We start from the raw sequence: 11,424 nt of genomic DNA, 5'->3' as shown, positions 1-11,424 counted from the left end.
TTCTCATAAATCTCATAAGCAAATCGTTGTTGTTAATTCCTAGATACAACAGTGTAAATTGAAGTCATTTAGTTTATAAACATCTTAATTATAATAAACAAATTGTTTCATTTACGAATAGATTATTTGTTCAAACACTTTATAGAACTTTGCGCTAGGATTTTTAACATTTTTTTTATCATATAATTGGTTTCTATTCTTGTCTCTTAAAAGTTCTTATAAAACACAAAAATTAAAAGCTAGAAAATATTTTTTCGTCATACTGAAGATTCAATTATTTAATAAATATCTCTTATGAATATTAAAATTCCATTGAATAATCAAATAACTTTAAATCTTGGAATCCAGGGGGGTGCGAAGGTCCTCCCCCCCCACCTTGTATCTGCCCTTGGAGGAGCGCGTCATTGATTAAAGTAATAATGATAATTTAAATGCATCTCGTATACCGGACAAAAGTCTGGTAGGTGGGAAGGTACCTAAATGCATAACTAGCACAACTAAAGATACTATTATTATGGTATATTTTATTCTAATTGATAAAAACATTGCTAAATATAAAGTGTATGTGAACCCCGCTAGATGGTATGCGGGACTGAAGTATATTCTCGAACTCCATGTACAATTCAGATAATCTTCCTGGTTTAAACTCGGTTCCTGCTTCATCTACGCATTATTGAACTTGGTTCATACAGTCGGCATAATCTGTTGAAGGGTTTTCCCTGAAGTCGATAATATAATGATTCTATAAAATAAAGGAATTGAGTTTTTGTCACAAACTCTGATTTTCTTATCCCTATATCTTTGCATTTTAATGTCGGAGACCTTGATAATTCAAACTATCAATCATTTTAGATCAAATTATAATAGTTTGAAATATCAAAGGTTTACACCATTAGGTTAAAAAGATATAGCTTTTTAAAATCAGAATTTGTGGCAAAAACTCAGTTCCTTTATTTTTTAATTCTAAACATTTTTCAGATTTTGAAGAACCTTTTTCATTCTGGAAGATTTTTATCAAATTTTACTTAGATCGACTGAATTATGCATTGCTGATTCAATTGTGTTTTGTGCAATGTGCTGTGAAGTGTATTATGAAAATTAAACTAGTGTGCCCAAAAATCATGGGAATTCATGGTGACGAATTGGATATCGTCTTTGTAATGAATTAGCATTTTAATACCTAATTTCAAAAGCCAATATTATTATGTCTGCTAGAGTTTTTTATGAAAAGGTAAAGACTTATGTGTCTATTGTCTCCTTAAGATGAACAGTGAAGACGGACAAGTTTACTCTGTTGTTCTTGTCATATTACAATTTTCTTGTTATACTAAGTACAACCGTATGCAGACAAAACATAAACAAACAAATTGTAAACATAGCAGACGAATCAGAAGAAACTCTTACAGAAATTACAGCTTTCTCAGTAGGTATCACTATGCTAAATCAAAGAATTAATAAAAAGACGATATCGAATTCGTCACTGAATTCCCATTATTCCCATGACACAATCTTCCTGATTCCTCATAATTAACATATGTCAACAATTTGTTAACATATCTTATGAAACCTTTTTTGTTTGTTTCAGAATAAAACATGTGTCAATTTGTCATTCCAATAAAAGTAACTTTTAGCTACTGTGTCCACATAGCCTGAATAATTTCAGGTTTTTATAGCTATCAAACTCTTGACTTCTGTTTTTTGAAAGGACCCCGGGGGCTTGCCCCCCCCCTCCCCATGTATGTATAACTCCCCGGCAATTAATACTTTCAAATTTCACCCCCCCCCCCCCGGCCCCTCGGCCCTCAGAAAAAGCCTAGTTACGCCACTGACAAAAGAATAGTACTTGTCCTGCACAAAAGGAACAATTTCTTTTAATTGGTAATGTTGATCCGCTCTACATGCCCATCCGTCCTATTGCCCATCCGCTATACTGCCCATCCGACCTACTGCAACATCTGACCTATCAGCAGCTTTTGTCAAATGCCCATAGCGCAGTAGGGTATGAAATAATTAATTGTAGCGTCGAGGACAGCCACTCAATTTTGTAGGTCAGATGGGCACGTTTTGTAGGGCGGATGGGCATTTTTCGTAGGTCGGATGGGCATTTTTCGTAGGTCGGATGGGCACTTTTTGTAGGTCGGATGGGCATTTTAGTAGGTCGGATGGGCATTTTTCGTAGGTCGGATGGGCACTTTTTGTAGGTCGGATGGGCATGTTTCGTAGGTTGGATGGGCAGACCTTTGATTTTAACAATTTTTAATAAAATTAGTGTATTTTTAAGGTTAGGTTAGACGTTAAGCTCATTTCTGGGCCGAGCGCTGCGGCAAGGACGGGCTAGGGGGCCGAGCGCTGCGGCCATGAAAACCTTCAATTCACAATTTTTAATAAAATTAGTGTTTATTTCGGGTTAGGTTATGGTTAAGCTCATTTCTGGGTCGAGCGCTGCGGCTGACAGGCTAGGGGCCGCCGAGCACTGCGGCATGTCTGGGCTGACCTACAAAAAATGCCGATCCGACCTACGAAAAGTGCCCATCCGACCTACGAAAAACGTCCATCCGACCTATGACAATTGCCCATCCGACCTACGAAAAATGCCCATCCGCCTACGAAAAGTGCCCATCCGACCTACGAAAAAGTGCCCATCCGACCTACGAAAAATGCCCATCCGACCTACGAAAAATGCCCATCCGACCTACAAAAAAAAGGCCCATCAGACCTATTAACGTGTCCAAGCGACAGCTTAAATTGTAGGTCGGATGCACCAATTTATATGCTGTTTTTAACGTGCCCATCCGACCTACAGTGCATCGGACCTACCACAGCTGTTAAAACCACGTGGTTGTAGGTCGGATAGGCAGTAGAGGGGATGGACGTAGGTCCAAAAATACACCATCTTTTTAATCACAAATTTATATGTCCAAACACGGCGGCGGAGTAGTTTAGAAATAATTTATTTTATCCAGATTCCAGAATTGAAGACGATTATTGATGTTTATAAAACATTCGCTTCTGCCGCGTTTAGTATTTTTCTTAACATTTGGATTTCAAATATTAAAATCAAAAGAATTGTTTCCGTTGAAAATAAGGTGTAGAGGACAGAGGCTGACATTTTGTAAAACATTTGGTAATTTCCTGGGGAACGATTTTTGGACACCCCCCAGGCCCCTTTCCTATCAATTTTGTACATGGACTAGCTGATGACTATCAGCCAAAGCTAGCTTTAGGAAATTTGGGTTATAATTTTACGTGAATACAAAGAATAGAAATTAAAGTCGGCGGCCTGCACGGCCACACATGACACTGCAGCTGGAAGTTCACAGTATAATTATATGGTGAAGCGATATAATTATTCATACTACACATTATATGTATACTATGTAAAATTATACTCCTCCTTCATTGTATTCCATACTTCTTATATTTAACCCATGTTATCGCATTTAGAGGAAATATTAAACGTTAGGTTCAAGTTCTTTAAATGAGGTCACAATACAAGTATATCAATTTGTTTAAACTTTTTTCGTTGTATTCGTGTTAAGAAAGATGCAAGTTGAATGGTGTTTTTAAACCACACAAGGTCGGACGTTAATAACTCGTTGATTGGTATGAATTGCTTGGAAGTAAGTTAAGACAATTTCTCTAAGATCCATGTACAAAATTGATTGGAGGGGGGGGGGGGGTAGGACAGGCTAAGCGGCCGGGCGCTGCAGCCACAAGACCTATTTTATCCTTATGTGTTACATATGAGATCTATGTACAAAATCGATAGGAGGAGGGGGGGGGGGTCAGCTCAGCTCAGCTCCCAGCCTCTGCTAGCTGCAGCACTAGGCTCCCTAGCATGTATTAGCCTCGGCGCTTGGCCCCCCAGTCTGTCTAATCCGCGGTGCTCAACCCCATAGCTTTTTTCAGTCGCAGGGCTCTGCCCAGTATTCTTTTGAACTACTACTACCATAAAATAATACTAAAGAAATATCATTAATATTATGTAGTGTAGAAAAAAAATGACGTCATGTACTTCATGTACATAGTTGATTGATGAAGTGGGGAGGGGGCAACAAGCGTGTTCTAGACCCATCATGTTTTTGTTGAATTTATTAGAAAAAAAGTTGATTAGAGATGAAATTATCATTAAAGAAGATTAATCTTTACAACATTATTTCTATCAAAATTTCAGAGTTATCTGACGAAACTTTGAAATCGGTAAATAATGAATGCTCTGACCGTCAATTAGTAGTCGTCAGGTCAATATGCCTCGCAAAAAAACAACTGCGCCCGCTCGGCTGACGGAAGAGGAGCAACAATCCTCAACATGGCGCATGGGCGAGCAGCCGCAAGTAAGTTATTGTCAGTATATATCTGAAAAAAAATTTTAGAAATTTTAATTTACATTTTTATAGGCCAATGACGGTTCGCCAAATAACCTAGAAACCGTGGAACAAAGGTACTTTTTTGTAGCCGTACTTTTCATTTTAGAAATTTCCCTTTCTTGGGATTTATCGATATTTGGTGCAGATCAGTACAGAAAAAAACCCCCGTTTTTTTAGCTCGATTAACTTAGGGAGTACAGCGTAGTATTTGATGATGATGAAGATGAAGATTATGCTACTCCAGAGGATGATGATTATGCTCCTCCTGTGCATAAAAAGCGCGTGGCAAAACAACTGACTTCAAGGAAAAAGGTAAAGTTTAGGCAGCATTTTCGCCAATTTTGAAAATTTTTACCCTAAACAATTCATCTATTTTACCCTAACCATCATTTATTTTGGAGCGAAGGAAACACTTAACCCGGGGGGACAATAATTTTTAATGAAAATATACGCCCCTGATTTATGATGGAATATAAACATTTTTTTTACTGATTACAGTAAGTGCTAAGTGAGATTAAAGAAATATTCTTTCCAAAAAGTTTGACCAGAGTTTGGAACTTTTGAATGGTGGTTATCGGGATTAATGCTTGATCCACTCTTTTTCTTGATCTCGAGATTAAATAATGTTTGTTCTCCTCTTGTTATTAATCTCCAGATTGATTAACCGATTGGGATTAAGGATATCCCATTCTAAAGTTTTCAGCTCAGTCCAGATACTTTTTGCTAAGTAGATGTTTTAATAATAATTAATAAATAATTAAGAGCATTTAGGAGAGAGGGATGATACACAATATCCCGCAATAGTATAAATTGGCATAACCTTAAAGGGATTGTATAGGTGATTTCTTACTTGTAAATAAGTAATAAATACTAATATTTATTCTCCAGAATTAGCAGAATTCAAATAATTTCATTTAAATCTTTAAAAAACCGCATTGGTCATGGAAGATGCTAGATTTTTGAGAAACGCATATATTGATCACAATGTACGCTAGTGTACACCCAAGGTCTCTTAAAACTACATTTACTCTTTACAGTCCCTTTAAAGGAGCATATTAATAACTGTGTCGTGATTTATATTTAATGTTTTAGAAGGAGAAAGTTGTTCCCAAGGTTAAAGAGAAGGATCATGTCCTGGAATCCTTACTAGAGACAAGTACATTCTTCGCAGAGGTAAATGCACACTTTACAATACAATAAAGCGATAATATACGAAGACGACTTTCGATTTAAACTTAGATTTATTTCAAGCTGAAGAACAGCATGGTAACACAAACATAGTAGTCAAGTGAAGCTCTCAATTAAAAAACCCTTCTCTTTGGTTACTTGTAAACTTGTAATTCGAAAAAAGGTTGTTAACAATAAAAACTTAAATAAAAATGTCGTCTTCATTGTGTTGATATAAATGCCTACCACTGTACTCCAAACATTTATAATATGCTTCTATTTATACGATATATAATAATATAATACTTTTTTTACACTGATTTTAATTTTAAAAAGTGTGTTTCAGCAAATTATTGCTCGAAATAGTGTTTTTTGGTCTCAATGTCAAAATTCCTTACACATCTTATAAAAAACTTTGGATTTTGAATGATTCTTCAAATAATTAATAATAAAGGAATGTCCATTATACAAGGGGGGGGACATGTGATTATGTGAGATGAGATCATGATATGATACATATATATATACTTGATCTAGGTGCGAGAAAAGTTGGTAGGACAGGATGAGTTTGAATCCTCAGTTTTCAAGCTTGACATCTTTATTGATCTAGACAGGGACTACATCCATACATTCAATTAATATTTAACCACAAACTTCAAATTGAAAACAATTATTATTACAAACCATAATGATTTACCAATTTGGTAATTCAGGAGATTTTTCAAAATACCAAAAAAATAATTAAGTTTTGATGAGCTTTCCATTTTAATAGTTGTATAGAGAACAATATCTCATATGAGCAGTTTTACTGCATGCTTTCCCTCCCATGTCGTAGCCCAGTCTTCTTAATGTATTTTAAAGAGTTTGGAAGCATATTTACAATTATTTTTGTTCGCAGTGTTATAAAGGATGTTGACAGGTATTTTCTCTTTACCTAGATAAAGAAAGTTTTTTGACACGAAGTATTTTGCCTGCTGGTTAAGTATGAATTGTATCTTTATGATCGGCAGAACCGGTTTGAAGGAAACGGAGCTGCTTTCTTTACCCACCCAAAACAAGTTCTGGATTTATCTATCAGATATTCCAGGACGATCGTTTATCTACTACGAATGGTTCGACCAGGAAACCGGTTTAAATCATTTATTCGATAAACAAATTTAATAATATTTCGTCAGAAAAATGTAATTGATTAGCTAAGTTTATATTTTAAATGGTTTTCATAGTTTTATAGATCTTTTTCACTGCCATTAGATCTTTACTTGCTTACTTTTTTACCTTCATATAATTTTTCATATAAATTGATTTTTTAATCGTTTTTGTGCTATTCTTTTTAAAAGATTGCAGAAAAAGACGATCTTTACTAGCATACCTATATTTTCATGGATTTACTCTTACTTTTATTCAACTTGAAAAATAAAAAAAGGTTTTTGAATATAATATATTTACTGGTTCTCCTGCAGGGATGCGAAGAGTCGGATAAACAGTTTGAGCAGAGGAAACGTAAAGGGACGGATCCTGATAATAGCAAATATTTTTATATTAAGGATATACAGGTCAACTAATTACTTAATCTTTTTGTAATTGATGTTGCAAAGATGCTAATAAATCTATCGTAAAGAAAACGAATTTAAAATCATTCGAGTTGCAGCTATTTTGTTTAGTATATACGGTACGAAGGATTGGTTAGGGCTCAAACTTTTGTTTAAATAACCTTGTGTCCTAATTCCCATAATATCAACAGCGAGAAATTTCCTAACTGGGGAATCTATTAACTAAAGCTTATTTCTCTAGGATCGGAGAATACTCAACGCGTTCAGCGTAAAACAGAAGGTTTTCAAACTCAAGCTTCACAGAATATACGAGATGTTGGGACGGTTAGAGATCAAGGTTAGTCAAATATTAAGGTTAAATATCAAGCTCATCACAACATACTAGTTGTTGACGGTTAGAGATCAAGGTTAGTCAAATATTAAGGTTAGTTAAATATCAAGCTCATCAGAACATAGAAGTTGTTGAGACAGTTAGAGATCAAGGTTAGTCAATTATTAAGGTTAGTTAAATATCAAGCTCATCAGAACATACTAGTTGTTAAGACGGTTAGAGATCAAGGTTAGTCAAATATCAAGTTTAGTTAAATATCAAGCTCAACACAACATAGTAGTTGTTGGGACGGTTAGAGATAAAGGTTAGTCAAATATCAAGGTTAGTTAATTATCAAGCTTATCCTAATACAAGTTTTTGGAATGGTTAGAGATCAATGTTAGTCAAGTATCATGATTAAATAACCTCCACAGAATATATGAGTTGTTGGGACGGTTGTTAGAGATCAATGTTAGTCATGTATCAGGATTAAATGTTAATCAAGGGCAGTCAAGTAGCAGGGATATCTAGCTTCCCTGAATTATTGCAGTTCTTCAGATACTCCTTTTTATGGCCCGGTTAATGTGATATGTTTTATAATGAACGTTTTAAGTCTCAATTCTAATATTGGTTGGTTGGCTAGATCATAAAACGCTATATTGGCTGAACGAACCGATTGTACCAATATTTGTTATTGACCTGAAATCTTTTTAAGAAATACACTTTTCGTAAAAGTTGAACATTTAAGATTAAGAAAGGGATTTTTTTTAGTTTTTGTTGTAAATTGCGACAATTAAAAAAATGCAGATAAAAACTTGAAAAAAGCGCTACATATATTTTAATTTTTGCTTGATTTTCATTTAAACTTAGAATTTAAATTTCAGGTTTGTGTGACAGAGGACAGTTTAGTGAAACTATCGCATCCTTCCGATTCTTTACTCCGGGTTCCTTCTGAGGTTAGACAGGCTTTACAGTTCTGCTTCAACACGGAAACTTTCAAGGGAAGGATTTATTGTCAACGAATTTATCGTCGTCTGTCAAGACTAATTTATAAAACTTATTGAACTAAGTTTTTTTTATGGAGGACATTTCCTCCTGTTAATTCCCAAACTTTTTAGCTCTGGTTCAAAAAGAAAGTTTTTTCTCTTCAACAGAATGTTTGGTTTATAATCGACCAAAAATAATAGAAAATACAAAAAAAAAATTCCAATAATTTCGTCCAGTATTTCGGGGAGAAGAATCTTAATCATGATATTGATCAACTATATCGTATTGTTAAACAGCACCATGATCAGGAGAAGGAGGAGAGAGTTAAACGAGTTCAGGTGAATCTTGTTTTAAGTATTATCCCCCAACCGTCGGCCGTCACACCCCTCAAATAATTTTCAACGGCCAATAAAATTAGTTCAATGATTGTAAGCTTTTTGTGAAACTGAATGAAATTTTAATTTTTTGTAAATCTATCTTGAATAATAAAGAAGAAAAAAAAGATGACACGTTTTTTTTACCATTTTTCCCCCAAAGCTCTGATAATCATCCTTCTCCGAACCGGGAGATAATCATGGAAACAAATATAGTTATGATTAAAACTAGCTGAAGTACACGGCGTTGCCCGTGAAAAAAAAATCAGAATTTTTTTAAAAAGAATGTTAAGCTTATGTTATCCCTCGGGTACCCAATCTAGATTTATCTAGTTTAATAGAATTATAATAATTGATAATTTTTGTTTTGGATAAAGATGGATGCTTGAGAAGGAGAACTACGCCAGGAATCTAGATGATGAACTCCAAGACGAGGTTGAGGACCTTCATCCGCTCTACACGGAGGTCATAACACACGACGGGACTGTTCTCTACTTTAATAAATTCGGAGGTTATCTGGTGCGAGAAAAACCTCTGGCAAGGTAGAATCCTTAGAAAATAGGTTTTTCATTAATTGAGAAAGTAAACGCTTCAAAATATTTGAAAAAGTTTTATGTTAAGGGAATCTCTACCTGGGGGAATACTGGCGGATGAAATGGGATTGGGAAAAACTGTCGAGGTCCTGGCTTGTATGCTCAATAATCCACGACGTCAGGTCGAGAAGCCTAAGTATTTGGAGCCGATATTCACAGCAAGTAAAAAAAAGAGAAGAAAAAGAAGATGTCGTAGTCCTTCTCCCATAGAGTTTCATTTAAAGGAGAACCCTGACGTCAGCAGATTAAACTCAGATATTTTAAAACCGTCAGTAGAGAGGTCAGAGACTGAGAATATCGAGGAGGATTCACCTCTTCAAAGCAGTACAACGCCTCTCAGGGCTAAAAAAATTATACCGCATGGGATAGAAGAAGACACTGAAACGTCTATACGACATGCGGTCGGAGAAGACACTGAATCGCCTGTACCGCATGCGGTTGGAGAAGATACTGAATTGTTTGTACCACACGCGGTTGGAGAAGACGCTACATCCTCAATATCACGTGCAGTGGGTGGATATGCAGGATCTTCAATACCGCAGTTTGATGGAGGAGACACATCAACTTCGTCAGAAGAATTTGTCGATGATGCAAATGACTCTGATTTTGTACCTGAATCACATCCTAAGTCAAGAAGACCAGATAAAAGTGAACGCAGTGCTAGGAAATCTCTAAGTCGTAAGTTCTCTGATCGACGGACTGTTTATTATCACGAGGAGTTTGACTCTCAGTCCTCGGACAACGATGATGTACCTCTGGCCTCCAGAAAGAAAAGATCAGTCAACAGAAAGAAATCCAAAGATAAAGAACCTCCGAAAAAGAAAGCTAAGACTATAAATACTTCAGTACCTGTCTCCGACACTCTGTATCCTGTATTTGAACCCTTTAAGAATGGCGAGAAGCCGGAGAAAGGTTCTAAAAACATACATGACCTTTTAGTTAAATCCCTGGTAGACCTTAGAGAAGATCGTAAAAATAGGTAAGTTTAAATAATTTATGAAGTATTACATGTTTCTTTGTAAGCTTCAGATTAAATCCAAATATCTTTTTTTTAAATACTTATTATTCTCCTTTCTAGAAAACAATCTGTTTTGTATGTTTTTAAATTAACATTACCCTGTAGGAATGGTGTATCTGTGATACAACTGAAGAATCACATGAAGAGGGTTTATGATAAAGATGTTACACAGAAGAATATGAAGGAGAAGTTTGTTCAATCAATTAATCACGGAGTTGAGACTGGACAACTTATCCGAACATCACTGGGTAAAATTTCTCTTTCACTGGAAATAAATATAGCAAAAAATTCTTATAGAATAGACAAACACGCAAAGAATTGGAAAAAGTTATATTGTTTTATATATTTACAATCCGTGGTTTGGCCAAGATCTGATATTAAATGTTACTTCTGGAGCATGATTATTATTTGGTCTAACCGGCAATTTATGATGTAATATTTGAGAAATTTTCATAATAAAACAGTTATTTTATTTGTTAAGGAAGCGGGGCTACAGGTTCAATAGCATTAAACCCTCACTATGATCCTGATGATACAAGGTTAGATAGTTTGTCAGGGATATTCTTTTACCGATAAAGTACATGTACTTTGTACTTAGTGTGTAGTTTTTAGATACATAATACATATGAAACTTTACCTTAAATATGAACCACCAAGTACTAAAGTATTTAAACTATTTGAAAGTGTCCCAATATAGAAAAGAACCAAGTTACGACTTCTGGATCGCCTTAGTTCCACGCGGCATTAAACTCGTTATAAAATTTTTTAGAAGCATTTCATTCAAAACACTTAACAAATTGTGGTTTACCTTTTCACCTTCAAAATTGATGATGATGTTGAGATACTAATCCAGATTCATATTTATTAAAACACAACAGTAATGTTCAAATGTTATATTTTGTCCAGGAGTGTAGTGGGTTCAAATAATCAATCAATCAGTTCTGATATCATTGATCATGTAATCACTCAAGTGTGCTACGATGGGGTTCCATACTCTAAACCTCATATTCCCACCAGGTAAAGGAAATTAAACTTTTTTTTCATTCTAAAAACTTTTC

At 35.1% G+C, this 11,424-nt stretch overlaps 1 protein-coding gene across 1 annotated transcript in view; it reads left to right on the top strand.

Moving 5' to 3' along the window:
- Window positions 1–4,155: 4,155 nt before the first annotated feature.
- LOC111702019 (E3 ubiquitin-protein ligase SHPRH) overlaps window positions 4,156–11,424 on the top strand; it is a 29,553-nt gene continuing 22,284 nt past the window's right edge. Inside the window, exons 1-15 of the mRNA XM_023473538.1 lie at window positions 4,156–4,334; window positions 4,398–4,441; window positions 4,559–4,679; window positions 5,460–5,540; window positions 6,072–6,148; window positions 6,545–6,656; window positions 6,995–7,087; window positions 7,326–7,421; window positions 8,279–8,395; window positions 8,618–8,751; window positions 9,133–9,297; window positions 9,377–10,327; window positions 10,472–10,614; window positions 10,848–10,905; window positions 11,273–11,383. Coding sequence (XP_023329306.1) covers window positions 4,248–4,334; window positions 4,398–4,441; window positions 4,559–4,679; window positions 5,460–5,540; window positions 6,072–6,148; window positions 6,545–6,656; window positions 6,995–7,087; window positions 7,326–7,421; window positions 8,279–8,395; window positions 8,618–8,751; window positions 9,133–9,297; window positions 9,377–10,327; window positions 10,472–10,614; window positions 10,848–10,905; window positions 11,273–11,383 — 2,390 coding nt within the window. The 5' untranslated portion in view covers window positions 4,156–4,247. The remainder of the gene's footprint in view (window positions 4,335–4,397; window positions 4,442–4,558; window positions 4,680–5,459; window positions 5,541–6,071; window positions 6,149–6,544; window positions 6,657–6,994; window positions 7,088–7,325; window positions 7,422–8,278; window positions 8,396–8,617; window positions 8,752–9,132; window positions 9,298–9,376; window positions 10,328–10,471; window positions 10,615–10,847; window positions 10,906–11,272; window positions 11,384–11,424) is intronic.

Source organism: Eurytemora carolleeae, unplaced genomic scaffold (assembly GCF_000591075.1).
Source record: "Eurytemora carolleeae unplaced genomic scaffold, Eaff_2.0 scaffold458, whole genome shotgun sequence".
NCBI classification, from domain to species: domain Eukaryota; kingdom Metazoa; phylum Arthropoda; class Copepoda; order Calanoida; family Temoridae; genus Eurytemora; species Eurytemora carolleeae.
Note: the sequence above shows the minus strand (reverse complement) of the source record. Positions and strands in the feature narration are given on the sequence as shown.